Source organism: Otolemur garnettii, unplaced genomic scaffold (genome assembly GCF_000181295.1).
Source record: "Otolemur garnettii isolate 467f Iridium unplaced genomic scaffold, OtoGar3 scaffold00016, whole genome shotgun sequence".
NCBI lineage: Eukaryota > Metazoa > Chordata > Mammalia > Primates > Galagidae > Otolemur > Otolemur garnettii.
In genome coordinates this window covers 7,776,113-7,793,448 of record NW_003852411.1, presented here as the reverse complement: position 1 = coordinate 7,793,448, position 17,336 = coordinate 7,776,113, and the positions used below count along the sequence as shown (strand labels likewise).

Here is a 17,336-nt window from a genome sequence, read left to right as displayed (position 1 = left end):
ATTAAAATTCTAATTTAACTAGGGACAGGTGACACTTAAATCTTTATCAGTCCCATTGTTGAATTTACTCATTCCTTTTAGGAGACCAGTTTTTGACAGGATAGTTTTGTTTTTATTGAGACAGAGTCTCACTTTGTTACCCTCACTAGAGTGCTATGGCATCACAGCTCACAGCAACCTCAAACGCTTGTGCTCAAGTGATTCTCCTGCCTCAGCCTCCCAGGTAGCTGGGACAACAGAAGCCTGCCATAATGCCTGACTAATTTTAGAGAGGGGGCCTTGCTCATGCTCAAGCTGGTCTTGAACTCATGAAGTCAAGAAATCCATTCATCTTGGCCTCCCAGAGTGCTAGGATTACAGGCGTGTGCCACCTCACCCGGCCTTGACAGGATAATTTTGATAAAGGCAAGGATCTCAGGATGTTGATTGCTGAAGGGAAGAGAGAGGGTGTCTGGTAAGGGGAGAAGGTGGTAGATTTGAAAGTTAGCACAATTTTACAACTCAGGACACAATTCGAGGTGCAATACTGAACAGTGCCTTTCCAGCTCTGTGGCTGTCCAACCAAAGAGTTAAGGATGTGTACTCTCTCCACTTTATAGAAAATTACTTATTTAATGCAACATAAATATATTGAAAAACAAAATGTAAATTTTCTTATGCATCTTTAAATGTTAGGATATTATTTACCAATCTCCTATGGGCAATGCAAAAACTGACCAAGAATCTACTCTCTGAATGACTGGAATTGTCTATCTTGACCTGAACTATAAAGCTTCTATTTTTAAAAATGCATAATTTTTAAAAATACAAGAAAATTTATTGTCATAAAAATATGAGGCATTAAGTCAAATAGCCTTGACTCAAAAAACATCAAGTGAAAAAAGATGCCTGTGTTGATTTCCTAATTCTCCAAACACAGCTATGTTGTCTTTGTTTAGAGAGCACGTAAGCAGTACCTACTTTCACGTTTTTTCTAACTTGAAGGGTGGCTCTTGCAGGATGTCTGGTTGAATGTCCTGCAGATGGCGCTCTACCCAGCCAGGTCTCAATATGTGCTCACTTCCTTCCTGTGGTCCACAACATGTTATTCCTACCCCGAAGTTACTGCTACATGGAACTTTTCCACTCACTACAGTTGTTCCCAGGGCTGGTTGTTCTGCTCCTCCAACCTGCCACCCTAGGGAGCAATTGCCTTCCTAGAGCCAAGTCTCTGAGCGGTGATTCATTTTTTCCTTCCTTAATTTTCTCTCACTGATCATTCCTTTTTATTATGTTCTACAATTCCCTGCTGGTACTTTCTCTCTAAAGCTAACAGTTCTGGAATTGGGTGCTTTTACACGAAATATACATGTCTATTGAGACTTTTCTGAGATTTCTCTTAGGATTTCCCAACTTAAAGTTTCTACACTCTCTACACTCCCATTATTTTTGATTTTCATAAGATTTGGTCAATAACCCTGTATATATTGGTCAGTCTGCCAGACTTCTAGGGTGAGCCCAGCAGGTTGTCACAGCAAGCTCGGCAACAGCTGCAAATAATTAGCACTCACAACGTCTATAAAGAAATCTTCTGAAGGAGTGAAGAGTTTGGTGGGTTGCCAATGGCAGGAAGCCTGGACTAGTGATTAGGTCACCCCTGTTGAATCTTTGATTCATAGGTTTGCTTCTTGTAAGAGGCTTTAAAAAGTCAGAGTTGAATCCAACTTTCTTTGATGCAATAAAGTGGAAAAGGGATGTCCAGGTGAAATCTAGGAGCCGAGGGAGAGAGAGAGTAGCCCAAGCCAGAAGATATAAAGTGACCTATTACTCAAAAAGTTGCTGTACTTTGTTGACCAATTTCTCGTCATTGCTTCAGTGAGTCACTCCAGCCATTAGATATTATTCCAGTTTATAACGACACATCATTTATAAGAATCACCATCAAGGAATAAAAAACTGGCTATAATCCAATTTATTGCTACCCTTACCTTTTCCCCCTTTTAAACAGTTAGCCTATATTTCAAACCTTTCACTTGCTATTAGAATTACTTTTTTAATATATTGATTGTAAGTGTTATTTATTCAATGGTAAGATACAAACCCAACTCTCTTGTCCTTAGATAGCTCAACCTAGGTCTCCAGAATGGTCTCATTGGTCAGATGAAGACTTTACCCAGCCAGGACTCCACCTCTGATAGAGGCCTTGGGGAGATGGCAAAGATCTGCCCTATAGGCCTCTATGTCATTTTCCTGGGTCAGAGATGTTCCCTCAAACACTTTGATTACTTCCAATTATTTATTATTATTATTATTATTAAATCATAGCTGTGTACATTAATGCAGTCATGGGGTACAATGTGCTAGTTTTATATACAATTTGAAATATTTTCATCAAACTGGTTAACATAGCCTTCATGGCATTTTCTTAGTTATTGTATTAAGACATTTATGTTCTACATTTAGAAAGATTCACAGGTACCCTTGTGAGATGCATCGTAGGTGTGGTCCCACCAATAACCCTCCCTCTACCCATCCTTCCCCCTCCCCTCCCCTCCCTTTCCCCTTTCCCCATATTCTTGGGCTATAATTGGGTTATAGCTTTCATATGAAAGCTATAAATTAGTTTCATAGTAGGGCTGAGTACATTGGATACTTTTTCTTCCATTCTTGAAATGCTTTGTTAAGAAGAATATGTTCCAGCTCCATCCATGTAAACATTAAGGAGGTAAAGTCTCTATCTTTCTTTAAGGCTGCATAGTACTCCATGGTATACATATACCACAATTTATTGATCCATTCGTGGGTTGATGGGCACTTGGGCTTCTTTCATCACTTAGCAATTATGAATTGGGCTGCAATAAACATTCTGGTACACATATCTTTGTTGTAATGTGATTTTTGGTCTTCTGCATATGTACCTAGTAGAGGAATTGTAGGATCGAATGGCAGGTCTATTTTTAGTTCTCTAAGTGTTCTCCAAACATCTTTTCAAAAGGATGTATTAGTTTGCATTCCCACCAGCAGTGTTCCCTTTTCTCCACATCCATGCCAACATCTCTGGTTTTGGGATTCTGTGATATGGGCTAATCTTACTTACTTCTAATTATTTCTTAATTGTTTTGGATCTATCTATGCTTTCAGCCCATACCCCTCCTTGTGATTGTTAGCCTCTGAAAGCAGCTCTGTTGAGGACTTCCCCCCCCCCCGACATTTTACATATTAGATGTAATGTTATTATTCAGAATTCTTAGAGGTAAAGTATTAGAGTCGTCCATATGTAGTGATGGTTTTGTCCAGTGCCAGGCATGACCCAATACATACATATCAAAGAATCTACTTTTTAATTTTTATAATCACCACAACAAAATTATTGAAATCAAAAGCTTTTGTGAACATTGTAGGATTTACTGAAGATGTTCTAAGAAACAGGAAAAGGAGAAGTTGTAATGACCACCACCCAGCATACATGTTAATAAGCCTCCATCAGTCTGTTGCTGTTTATCTAAATTCCCTCGTCAGCCTTGCTCTCATTCCCTAAGAGCCCTTCCTCTCTCTTCCCTTTTTTCCCAGCCTCTCATTCCCTCTTCCTACTTCCTCTGACTTTTCTTTATTATGCAGAGTATTCAGATGGTGGTGAGCTTCTAGTTTTTTTAGGGCTTATTAAAATCTTCTTTTCAATAAAGTCAGTCTCTCTCTGTCTGTCTGTCTCTCTCTCTCTCTCTCTCTCTCTCGTACACACGCACCAGGTGGGGGTGCCAAATGAATTGTTGCTTTAACATTTTTTTCTTCATTCTATTACATAATTCATAATTTCTTTATTTTCCTTTGTTAATCTAACTTTTAAGATAAAAAAAGAGCTACAAAATAGTTTAATTAGTTTAATTGGTTTTCAAAAATCTTAGACAATCCCACTTCGAGCCTTACTGGCGTCCATACAAATTACTCTACTTTTTTTTCCTTCTGATATTCCTGCCTGTGTCTACCAGATATAAAATAGATGATTCTGTGTAAAACAATGTCAACTATTTACTTCAGGACTTATCGTTTTCAGTTTTTCATTTCTCTCTCTCCTTGAGGCCCCCGCATTCCTCTTCTATAAGAAACATGGAGGAGATAAAGGGTGGCTGAAAAGAAATTAACTTTTAGCTTCTTGCCTCAATGCTGACCTTAAGTTCTTCTGCTAACATACTTATCTGTAGCAATCTGCTTTAAGACTTTAGAAAGAGAGAGCCAAGAGCAGAAAGAAGTTCCTGTTATCAATGACAGGGAGTTATGGAGGGCTGACTATGACTTTTCTCAGTTCCAAGATCATTAGGTGGAAGGCTCCTTCAGAAGCCTTTTTTCCCAGCACCATTTTTTTTTTTTTTATTAAATCATAGCTGTGTACACTAATGCAGTCATGGGGTACAATGTGCTGGTTTTATATACAATTCGAAACGCTTTCATCAAACTGGTTAACATAGACTTCATGGCATTTTCTTAGTTATTGTGTTAAGATATTTATATCCTAGTAAGTTTCACATGTACCCTTGTAAGATGCACCATAGGTGTGGTCCCACCAATCACCCTCCCTCCACCCATCCTCGTCCCCCCCCACCATCTCCTCTTTTCCCATATTCTTGGGCTATATTGGGTTATAGCTTTCATAAGAACACTATAAATTAGTTTCAAGTAGGGCTGAGTACATTGGATACTTTTTCTTCCATTCTTGAGATACTTTGCTAACAAGAATATGTTCCAGCTTCATCCATGTAAACATGAAAGTTAAGGCTGCATAATACTCCATGGTGTACATATACCACAATTTATTGGACCATTCATGGCCAGCACCATTTCCTAACTTTACAACTTGTTTACAACCTACATACAGCACATCTGTCAGTTCAAATGCAGACTCTCTAAGTGAAGAATAACTGAGTAGTAGGCCTCTAAGTACCAACACACTTCCATTATTGAAAATGAAAAAAAAAATTTCTTTTACAATGCTGCTGATAGCAGTCCTAGGGTTTCATTAAATTCAATCTGATATTTTAGCAAACACTTATCTGCCAAGTCCTCTGCCAGGTGCTGGAGATGTGAACACATATGAAACCACTTCCTTGCCTTTGATGAACTTACAATCTTGACAGCAAGATAATTTCACAATACTTATTAAAAGTCATAAAGATGTTCCTACTCTTAAGAATATATTTTAAAGGTAAAATTCAATATAAGCTCCATTAAAAAAGGAATTTATTGCAGCATTAATCACAAACAAAAAACTGGAAACAAGTCAGATAAAGGTCAGTAATAGAGGGATAGAGAAGTAAAGATTAAAACACTATACCATCATTTTTAATAATAATCGTGAAGACTAAAACAGAAAGATTGATTCTAAGGATATATATATAACTGGTGTTTGCTAAACTAAACTTTATTATAAAGACATGCTCATTTTTTAATCTCATTTTTTAATATTTCTTTCTTTTTGTAGTTAATTAGACATATTTAAGACAAGTAGGCTCTAAGAAATATATAGGGTCAGGAAGTTTATAGAAATTGGGGCACGGAGAGGCTGTTTCTTTTGAATAAGCTGGAATTGGGCACTGGCCATTGAAAGAGGAGAGTTTGTAATATTGTATGAATAGGTTTGGGGAGAGTTAACCTTAGGCTGCATGATGTTAAAATTTTTCTTTGGGACCCAAAGTTTAAGTTTCTGCAGCTGAAGCTCAGGCTATTTTGGTGATTGCTTCTGTCAACCTCCAAAAGTATTTTTAAACATGCAAGTCATCTATGCATTTTCCATGCTGAGTCCCCAAATTTTCATTAATAGAAGAAAAAAGCTGAATATACATTTTTATTACAAAGATAGCCAGAAATGTCTTGCAAGAATTAGCTCAGGCTGGGCGCAATGGCTCATGCTTGTAACCCTAGCACTTTGGGAGGGCAAGACAGGTGAATTGCTTGAGGCCAATAGTTTGGGACCAGGCTGAGCAAGAGCAAGAATCTATCTCTTCTACAAAAAATAGAAAAATTAGCCAGGCTTGGTAGCATGGGGTGGTGTGTACCTGCAGTTCCAGCTACCCGGGAGACTGAGGCAGGAGAATTGCTGGAGCCCAGGAGTTTGACGTTGCAATGAGCTATGATGATGCCCCTGCACTTTAATTCAATGAAATTTAAGTATTTTAATTATAATTATTAACTACAGGCAGCATTATACAGTAATTAACATGACAATTATAAAGAAAAATAAACATTGGCTAATTCAACAGTAAGGAATTAAAAGTATAAATTATTCATCTTGAATATGATTATGCAATTTTAGTGGCATAATGACAGATTCTGAAAGAGAATAGTGAAGGATGTAAATAGTCTGTTAAGGGGTAAAAATACCTGTGTTTTTCTTTTATTAGTTAAAACATTTGTATAATTAAATACAAAAATATTAGAAGCTTAGAGTTACTTGTCACATTTTGTGGAATTCACCATGACAGCCCATCAAAGAAGGAGGAAGACATGTCCATCCTTTAGACTCAAATAAACTTTTAAATACCCAAAGCTTCTTTGGCTTTTTATACTAATTCAGTGTTAGAACTAGATGTATAATATTAAGAGAAATCTACTTCATAATTTTCAGACAAAGGTAGGCTGGAATCCTGCTCCTCCCATTCTTACAGGCAAAGTTATTGAAATCCCGATGCTTATTCCTTATTTATAATTTGAGGATAATAATAAAAGTTACCTCACCACTTTGTCTTATTTTATTTTTGTTTACATTTGTTTTTGCTTTAATCGGAGTAAATGCCTGGTACCTAGCTGACCCTTAATAGATGTTGATGGTTGGTGGGGATGTTGTCCAAAGCCTGGAATAAGATTCTTCAAGGCCTGGCGAGTATGACCTTGACTTTGCCTCTTTAAAGGACACAGTTTCTCACGGCTTACTTCAAGGAGGATTTAGAGGAACAGACTATCTGCCTTCCACCAGTATCCTTGCCATAAATGTTTTCTTTGCAAAAAAGGCAGAGTACTTGTAGAAGGAGAAGTAACCATTTGTCCCATCTCTGCTTTCTTGACTTGCAAGAATTTGTAGGTCTGAGTAACATGTACAAAGAGCCCATGGTCTTGCCAGTGTGAAGGCTTCCTGTTCCGTCCCAGGGAGTAGCAGCACCAGTGCTGATATTAGCAATAATGTAGATTCATGAATTCATTCAGCTAACATCCACTGAGCTGCCAGAGAGGAAGAAAGCCTCTGGAGTCTAGTTTTGTAAGCGATTAGCAAATAGAGAGGGGGAAATGTTGAATTTTATTTGAAGCTTCTGACTATGTTTTCCACATCAAGCTTAATATAGGCTCTATCAAGATGATTTATTGTAAATGCCTTGTTTCTTAATCTTTTCGATAGAAACTAGCTACCACCGTGAGAAAAGGGATTTTTAAAGAATTATTATGCAATCCTTTGCAGTCAGCCCAAACTGCCTTATACTCAGATCTTCAAAGAGCCTGGTGTCCTGCTGTGGAACAACTCCATGAACTGTCCTCCACAGCATCTCCTGGGAGTCGTTCCTCCTTTTCCTACCTTTTGGTGGGTCCTTCAGCCACACCCACCCACACCCAGCCAGACTTTGCTCCCACTCCCTGATTCTAGAGTATTTGTCACACAGAGTTATTATAGCACCCCAATCCACTTTCGCTTACTTAAATAGTGATGAAGAAATTACTCATGGTTTTGGCCACTAGGAAATCAGTTTGTAATGTCCCTGTCTGAGCAGTCACATAGTGTGCTTCCCTGACATCTGAAGCCCGAGTGATGTGGACTTGAATGGTCCCAAGGCTGTAGTGACTCTGCTTAGAAAACAGAGACATGATGGCAAAGTGGTCCTTAGAAGACAGACAGTAAATGTAAGTTTAACACAGTAAATGGCTACAGAGCCCCCGTCGCGTGTCAGAGGGACTGTGCCAGCTGTGAAAGGTTACAAAGTGAATAAGACCCAATGATTCTGAAACCTTAAGAAGCTTACAACACAATGGGAAAGATAGATGTTGATAAGAACGAGATAGTATTTTCAAGAGAAAAATACAATTATGCAGGAGCACAAAGAAGGTAGTTATTAACCCTGCATATTATCCATAAGCCACCATGAAAGTGTTGAGACAGACTGTGTTATTGTTCATTATTTCTCTTCTGAGAAATGCAGTTAACAGCCTCCTTTCTGACTGATCTGTGAACATTCCACTCACCAGTGTCGCTAGGAGGGCTTCATTTGTTTCTGTCCGTGAAGATTTTATGTTTCTTGATTTGTGTCTATCTCAAAACTTTTGTAATGACCCATGTAGTAAGTGCATCATAGAACTGGGTAAAATGAGCTTTGGAGTCAGAAAGACCTGGGTTAAAATAGTAACTCCATCACTTACTGGCTTTCTAGCTCTGTGATTCTAAGCAAGGTCTGTCTTTTCTGTGACTTTGATAATCTCCAATGTAAAATGGGTTTAATAATGATAATGGGCTCAGCACATGTAGCACAGTGATTACGGCACCAGCCACATACACTGAAGGTGGCGGGTTCAAACACTAGGCCAATTAATCAACTACAACTGAAAAATAGCCAGGCATTGTGGTGGGCACCTGTAGTCCCAGCTACTTGGGAGGCTGAGGCAAGAGAATCATGTAAGTCCAAGAGTTTAAGGTTGCTGTGAGCTGTGATGCCACAGTACTCTACCGAGGGCCACATTGTAAGACTCTGTCTCAAATAACAACAATAATAATAATAATAATGCCATAAGGTCACTGTGAGACTCAATAAAGTCATGTATTCATGCCAGGTACCAAAATAAATGCTGAACATGTTTCCTATAATTCTTAAGTTACTAAAACGATCCATTAGAAATAGCTTAACCAAGGATGCTGTAAAGTCACTTGTTTTATCTTCCAAAGCTCTGTTTCATAGAAGAGAAGAAGCCAGATTGTCAGGAACTAAAGAACAAATAGGTAAGAAGAATGAAAAGGAGGAGTTGATGTCATTTGTTTCTACTCTTGTCAAACCTTTGGCTACTGTCCCAGTTCCTAGGCAGAGAAGCCTTTAGACTCCAGATTACCCATCAGTCAACTGTGAAAAATTCCTCAGGTAGAGCTGGACCTTCCTGATCCATCTTTTCATAGCAGTTGGTGAACAGCTCTAGAATCATAAGGACAAACATAAAGCCTACAATTGATTAAGCACCTGCCACTGGTGTTCCTTCTAGGTAGACCCTCTGTCTTATCTTTTATGGATCGCTACCCTGCCAGATAACAACAGGCAGTCTTGCTCCCACTTTGCAGGTAAGGAAGGTGAGTTCTGGCTAAGTCAAGACAATTGTATAAGCCCACCAGCTAGAAAATTTTAACACTGAGATTTGAAAAGATGGTCTGACCTATTCTGAAGCCCCGTTCTAGCTGTTCACCACCCTGCCTCCTTTCACACGGTATCTGTACTATTTACTTAAATGTCTGGCCCCTGTTTAGTCTAGGAATTCCTAGGAATCAGAGACTCTATCTTATACAGGTAAGACAACTGACAATTAAGTTCATGAATTCATCCTAGAAAAACGTGCTACTTATCTCATTGCTGAATATCAGTATGATCACCTTTGAAGTATCCCCTTGGCTACCTGGTGACTATGCTGAAATTCAGCCATGAGTTATGTAGCCCTTTTTAGGGATGAGTCCACAAACTTAATTGTCAGAGCTTGTATAATGACAGCTCTAATGGTCATTCCAGAAAGAGTTCCACAATTGCTCTGAAGGGTGGACTAGGTGCTGGTGTCAACGAATAGGTTCCTAGGGGGAGTACATGACAGCGACATAATGACATCCAGCAATGAGATCTGTAGCACTTTTTCTAGGATGAGTCACCAACTTAAGTGTCTGATCTTGTGTGTATCTCTAGCAATTAATACTAGGTTTAGTATGTAGTGAGCACTATTGGATAATTGCTCATAAAATAATTAAATGAGTGAACACATCAGATGAATAAACTCTCCTAGAAAATTCAGTCGTGAGAAGACTTTATTTATCCACTTCTAAGTTCATGCATTAAAATAGCCTCAATATGGATCGTATCAATGGTCTTCTATCCTGGAGTCTTTCTAAATTCACTCAGTAGTTTTTACGCCTTTTAGATTCTTTGGGATTTTCTGCATATGTAATCATGTCATCTCCAGATAAAGGTGGTTTCCTTCTCCCCTTCCCATACCAATAGTTCATTCTTTTCCATTGTTGTAGAGTATACACGTTAATATTCAGAATACAATTTCTTTAAATATTTGGGAATTTCTTATGACTTTTATGTTAAGTATAATAATGTCTAAAAAGACCTAAAATTAAAAATTTTCTAACAAAATGGAATTACATATTCTTTTCTGAAACACTCTGACTAGCACAGGGAGAGAGAAAATGTGTGTTCTCCCATGAACGTGACCCACTAGGCTGCTATCTCTGCCTGCATGATCAAAGCTGGTCTCCCATGTTCACCTTTCAGCCTTCAAGAAGTGGGGACAAGAGGAAGTTCAAGGTCAAACAACTTCCTATTAGGAAAGTGAGTGGAAGACATCTGTATTTCTTCTCTTCTTGTTTTACCAGAGAAAACACAGTTAGAAGGTCACACCTGGGGAAGAGAGAAATGTCATCTCTAGCAGGTCAGTTAGAAAAAGTTAGAGAAAATTGGGACCAATTATCAGATTGCTAAGATCTCCAAAAGCAAATACAGTCATAGTTTCACTGATTTTTGATCAAACATCCAGAAAAAAAAAAAAAGCCACTATCTTTTTCCAGTATGTGAAAATGCCTGAATGGAAGGGACACAAGTGTCTCCAAGTCCCATCTCTATTCCTTCTGAGAGTCGGAGAGTTATTTCATCTCTCGATTCATCTCTCGAGTACTCAAACTGAGCACCGTGAGCAAAATTAGGGCTGGAAAGAAGAAGCTTGCATCTGTGATTTCCCCTGGTGTGCTTCAGTTTTTCCTAGGCTGCTGCTGGAAGGAAATGAAACACATCAAAGACGTGGAAAAGTGGAGGGAAGCCACGAGGTATAGATGCTCTGGCTACAGGGCAAAAAGACGGCTAAGTGCAGGGATAGAGACAGAGCACACCAAGGAGAAGGGTGCAGACAGCCTAGGATAACACGATGCAGACAGAACACCCCTAAACACGCTTCAATATTCTCTGAAGGTATCACTGTCTTGCTGACAAGTACACCAACCAATGTCCACGATGGTGAATCAGGTGGAAATCAGCCACAGAAGAGAAGTCTAGGGTTCAATATTGTAGCTGTGCCCTGCATCTCTCTTTACTCTCTTTTCCCATCTCCTGTACAGTAAAAACCAAGTCTGGGATAATTCTTACTCCAAGTAAATAAGATTTTAATGAACCATAAGAAAGTGCCTTTAATGAAAGATAAAATCTTACAGTGGGAACACAGGCCTAATGGGACTATTGCTGTGTGATTCTCAAGGAAAGTTATGTGGCCCAATATTCAAGGAATGTTCAGTACAGTTTATAAAAATATGTTTAATAGATAAAATTAAGATGTTTCCATAATTTAAGGGCAAACTGTCCAGACAGCCTCATTACCCAATAAAATGATGTAAATTAGGTCTTTATGAGTTAAGTTTAACGCTGCTCATTTAAACATTTCTGAGTCTTTTTTATATTTTATTACACAGAGAAAACATATTTGATGACAATAAGAAATATGGTAATGGATATGTTTAAAGTCATAGCTTCCATTAGCCATAATAGTGTGTATGTGAGTGTGTGTGTGAGAGAGTGTTCTGTCAGTTTTCTAGCCTTGAATCTGGACTCACGACCAAGTGCATATTGCTGAATAAATTTAAGAATGTTATTTGCCATCATTTACAATTAATTTCATATGAAGGAGGACAATTATAATACAGATAGCTTAAAAGACAATCAGAAAGCAACTTATATTTTATTTAAAAATACGTGTCTCTGTATATATTTGTATCTGATTTGGGTATTCCCAATACTCCAACAAACGCTAACGTAAAACTGTACAGGCCTGTCTTGAAAAATGCTTTATGTAAAACTTCCAGCTTCCCTTTCTTGACCTCAGAATTAAAGAGAGTTCTCCTCAGCTCCATCCATCAGGATCTTTTCTGTCTCTAGTATTCATTGATTAGTGATTTTAAGTAGCCAAAAGCAACTCAATTCCAAAGGGAGAATTTGCTATAACGATCAAGAGCAAAAGTTGGCCCCTGAAACACAAAGAGTAACCGAAGCTTAGAAAGTCATGAGAAACCTCTCTGTCTGCACAGCGGCCTCGCTCCCATGCATCCTTTTATTCCAAAGGACTCTTTGTACTGCTCTAGATCATGTACATGTTATGGGTCTACATAGGCAGAGAGACTTGTAAGCTCCGAATCATGATTCCAAATCTCCAGGAGAGGGAAGCACATCGGTCCAGGTTAGTTCCGGTTTCTACTCCTAATGCTATCAGCTGTTGCTGATGTGGCAAGATCGCTTAGATAACCAGAGCTAAAGGAAGAGTACCTCCGTTAGATGGGTACCAAGGGAAGGGGATTATTCACAAGTGAGCAGATAGCTTCTAAATTGCCTTTCTATCTTTAGCCCAGAAATAATCATTATGGAAACAAAACAGAGGCTTATGTCATAATGTCTGCCCTTAAGAAGGTCACAATCCCATAAACCTGTATATACATCTAGTAGATGAGAATTCAGCACAAGGATCACATACTGAAGTGATGGTTTATATTAAAAAGGACCTTTGGATGGTGGAGACACGGTGGAACTTAAAATGCAGAGAGCTGGGTTCAGACCTTGGTTCCGGCTCCTTGTCTTTGTGGTCCCTTGCATGGCTCACAGACTCTTTACCTGTGGGTCTCCTTATGGGGATGATTATATTTAACTTAAAGGCATTTAGTGATAATTAAACGCAGCACTTACAAAATTCTTAGTACACGGCAGAACCCAGGCTACAACAGTAATTTGTTTCCCCAAGCATACATTAAACACGTAACTCTGGTGAAGTGCTGGACTAGATGTTGGTGGTAGAATTAAGATATACTTACTGTTGGTGGTCCTTAGGGAAATGGCAGTCTGTTGGGGACAGAGACAGATGAACCGATACTTTCAATAAAATGTATTTGTCGACTAGAATTCTAGATGGGATTTATATTAACCCAGGAGAGTTTCAGAGAGGTGCCAGGATGTGAGCGAGGCCTTGTGTTAGTGAGTAAGATTTAAACTGGAATATTTCTAATCAACACTTGATCTGAGCTAACTTAAGTCTGCAAGGTTGAGGGTTCATATTTGCTTTATGGCAAGAAAAATAAATTAGTAATTTAAAAGAATTTTCCCAAACACTGCTGGTCTTAAGTAGAGGGGTGAAGAGAAATACCCTATAGTCTTTAAGCAGGTTTTTGGCAGAGTGAAGGAAGCCAGAAACTCTGCAGTGTCCGTAATTCACCTGTAGGTAACTGAGGGGATGTTCTCTGTGTTTAGTGAAACTTCTCAAGAAAAGAAATGTACATGTGATTCAATGCAATAAATTTAGGAAATTTATGCCATAAGGTCACTGTACACAATTTCAAAGCCACCTTTGCTAGATTTAACTGGAAAAAAAGAAAAAAACCAGCACTTGACTATTTTGAAGTTGCTGCTTCGATGTGCTATTTGAAGCCTGCCAGAGTGATGTACCATCTCAGAACAATTTGTTCACTTCACTTAGAAATTAGAAATGTTTGGGGCAATAAATCTAAATTTATTTTGTAGTAGTCATTTTTCTTAATGGAAGTGTTTTCCAGATGTTGCCTAAGTCTAGTCGTCTGGGCCCTCTTCCAATCCATGAGGAAAGCCTGATTTCATAGGTTGTCACTGTTGATTTTGTCTAACCTTTGGACTAATTGGTTCATCCCAATATATTTGCACTGATATATAAGACTTCCAGCACATTGGAGAAATCCATCTATTCATTTACGGGTAAGTGTCAAAGTTAACTTGCTTCCTGGGATTGAATGTGTTTTCGTTAAAGGTATTTGAAAAAGATTTATAGGATAGTAGTTGGAATTTTTGTTTAAAAGGTCCTGTTTATGCAATACACCTGTTGGAACCTTTTACATTTATACTGAGAGTTAAGGGAAGTTGGAACAATAATTCCACTGTGCTTGTTAAGTTTAATTTTATTGAAGCTAGTGATTTCTTCTTCCCCCAAGAAAGAATTTAAGCTTTGCACTGTAAGTATATGCTGTACTTTGAAAAGAGCTTTAAGATAAATCTGTTCTTATGTTGGAGATTTCTAAAGCATTAACCTGGTCAATACCATAACTGAGGGGAATGATGATTTGTTCTGTGTAAGAATGAAGGTAATAGCCAGTTGTTTCTGTAGAATTACTTTAAAAAGTGTAGTCTCAAGAATAGGCTGTTTTTATTATTAAATTACATTTTAAGTTTTGATCCATTGTGGGTAACACAGGCATATTAGTGTGAGATACAAGAGCAGTTTCTGACATCTGTCTTGTTTTCAGCAGAGGAGCAGTTCCCGAGGACAATCATGGAGTGGAAAATGCTTCCCATTTACTTACTGCTGCTGCTTTCTATCTTCTTGGTTCAGCAAGTTTCATCTCAAGGTAACTTAACCATCAAAAATACTTTTCTTTAAGAAGTATTGCTAAAAAAAAAAAAAAAAAAAAGAACTATTGCTAGTCATTGTCTTGATTTCTTAACAAAAGAAAGACATTTCTAAAAATTTATATTTGAGTTTCATATGTAGCATAACCTTAATAAAATGTGAACAATATATAGCCTATTTATAAATGTTCTGGAGTTCTCACCTTTTTCTTCCATATTATGAAAACTTTCAAGAATTTTTGAGCTTTTATACAGAATGATTTTGGTACTTATCTTTCCTATGGGTCTCTCAAAAGTTTAAAAAATATCCAGACACAGAATAAAACTATGCTGGGGCTATCTAACATCATCAAAATAACTCAAAGATCAATACTTCTCATATAATTTTTCCTGTATATTGGGAAATAAATCTACTTTGTCTTTTATATCAAATAAATTATAATAATTCTTTTGGCATCATGTAGAAATAGATACCATAGTACAACGAACATTTGCGATGTTTCAAATAACATTTTTGTTAATCTTGAAAGTATTTTCTTTTTATTAGAAAGACTATTCACCCAGATATACATTTATACAAATGTTACTGTCATTTTGTGTTATAATATTTAGCTATTTATAGACCGCCCAAGACAGAGTCATCCCTGATGAACAGTTCTTGTTATTCATTTTTAGAGAGTGTTAAGGTACCTTCAATGTAACCACATTAGCAAAAGTTGTTTGCTTGTGATCTCGGTTGACCAGTGTAACCACCCAAATCCCTTTCTTTTCTTCACCTTTTTATTTCCTTTGATGACCAAAATCTGAGAGAAGAAAATCAAGATTCATGACTGTTACAGTGAAAATACATTTTGAAAGTAGACATTTCCAATAAAGTAACTAAAATTCTCATGAAACCTGAACATGAGATGTAACTGCCTGCACAGGCACAGTTGCAGAACTGCTTAGATAAGAAAAGATGGAAAAACACACGAACACAAATGTGAATATTTAATTAGGAATGATGTCTACTCTGATAGCTTCAGATCCTTCAGCTCTCCCATAATATTATTCACAAGCCTTACAAACTGGGTGCATACCATAAACCACCGTTTCCTCTGTCCTACAACCAGTTTTTCACTAAACGATTTTACTTTCTGTTAATTACATAAAATTAGTGATTAAAATTAATAGCAACCAAAGTAGGACAGACATCTAATCCATTAAATAAGCCTTCCCTATACAGACAATGGATTTCTAATTTCAGAGAGCTGCCAGCTGTGAAAGAACATGTTTTGATGCCGTCTTGTCTGCTGCTCCTGCTTTCTCCACCTCTTCTCATTCTCTTTTTTCTTTGTATATAATATATGTATTTCCATACATACACTATATATGCATTTTTGTATGTATTTGGCATACGTGTACGCAAAAATTCTGAACGTTGCCCTACTGTTTACTGTTTGATTTGCATATTCAGACTTTAACTTTTCTGGACTCTACTCTTTTGAGAATTTTTCAAGTGTGTTTTAACATTCCTCTGTGGATTTAGAACCCTGCACCTGCTAATTTCCATGCTGGAGATGGATTCCATTGTTATGCTCCTGTGGTTATCTCTCAGGGAGGTTTTTAAGGTGCTGTTTTTCAATATTTTTTTTTTAATTCGAAGATGATTGTGCTTTGGTTAATGTTTTTCTTTCTGCCCAGAAAAACTCCATTCACGACGGTTATCTTCATGCCCAGATAATGTTTCAAGTTTTCTCTATTTTATACTAACTTCAGTCATGGTTCTAAGCATCTGGCGTCCTCAACCTTTAAAGCATCCTGTTATCTCCAACAGAGGAGGAGAAAGCCCAGTAAAGTCTGTGCTGGCAGAACCAGCTTGCCTTAAACTCATCATCTGGAATGAGAGGCAATACAATTGGGTGGGGAAAGCTTGGGCTTTAGAATTACATGCATCAGAGTTCAAATTCTGGATGGACTGTTTACTTAGGAAGACTATATAATTTGTTATTCAAATCAGGGCATTCCGAAGAGTAAAATAAATCAGTACAAATAATTCATAGGTATTAAATGACCTATAATACAAATATACTGGAAATATTGGCTAGTGGCAAAAATGTGTGCCAGTGAGCAAGTTATTAAAATTTCTGTGTTTCAGTTTCCTAATTTCTAAAAAGGGCCTACCAAGATTCTCCTGGAAACATGTTCATAAGCATTGGAGATAACATGTGACTTGGTACCTGGTACAGATGTTCCATAAATGACAACTAGTTGTGATCATAGCTACAGACCCTTCTCCTTTAGAAATATCACTCTCTTTATGCAAAGCCATTACTTTGCCTAATTTTCAAAAGTGTATTTATCTTCTCAGCCTAGTGAAGACTAAAATGACACGTGATGATCAAGAGATCAGCCAATCATCAGCTGCTCACCATCACTCCAACATTTTCCCAATTGCTAAAATTCTCTCTCCCCAAAGTGGCTCTGTCCCCCTCATGAGATCCCTCCCCCTCTCTGTGAAGTGGTTTGGCCATATTTACGCTAGTATTGTGTAATTTTAGATTTATCAAGCTGTGCAGGGAGATGTGGGGAAGGGTATTCTAGAGATGCCACCTGCAACTGTGATTATAACTGTCAACACTACATGGAGTGCTGCCCTGATTTCAAGAGAGTCTGCACTGCGGGTAAGTCCGGAGCGCGGGCGTCTCCTCGGTCACGCAACACCATTCTGCTCCGCCAGCTCCCCTCGCGCCCCCT

At 37.9% G+C, this 17,336-nt stretch overlaps 1 protein-coding gene across 1 annotated transcript in view; it reads left to right on the top strand.

Moving 5' to 3' along the window:
* The first annotated feature begins 13,915 nt into the window (after window positions 1–13,915).
* The window catches only part of PRG4 (proteoglycan 4), a 17,019-nt gene continuing 13,598 nt past the window's right edge, over window positions 13,916–17,336 (top strand). The window contains exons 1-3 of the mRNA XM_023510853.1: window positions 13,916–13,952; window positions 14,498–14,599; window positions 17,141–17,263. Coding sequence (XP_023366621.1) covers window positions 14,524–14,599; window positions 17,141–17,263 — 199 coding nt within the window. The 5' untranslated portion in view covers window positions 13,916–13,952; window positions 14,498–14,523. The remainder of the gene's footprint in view (window positions 13,953–14,497; window positions 14,600–17,140; window positions 17,264–17,336) is intronic.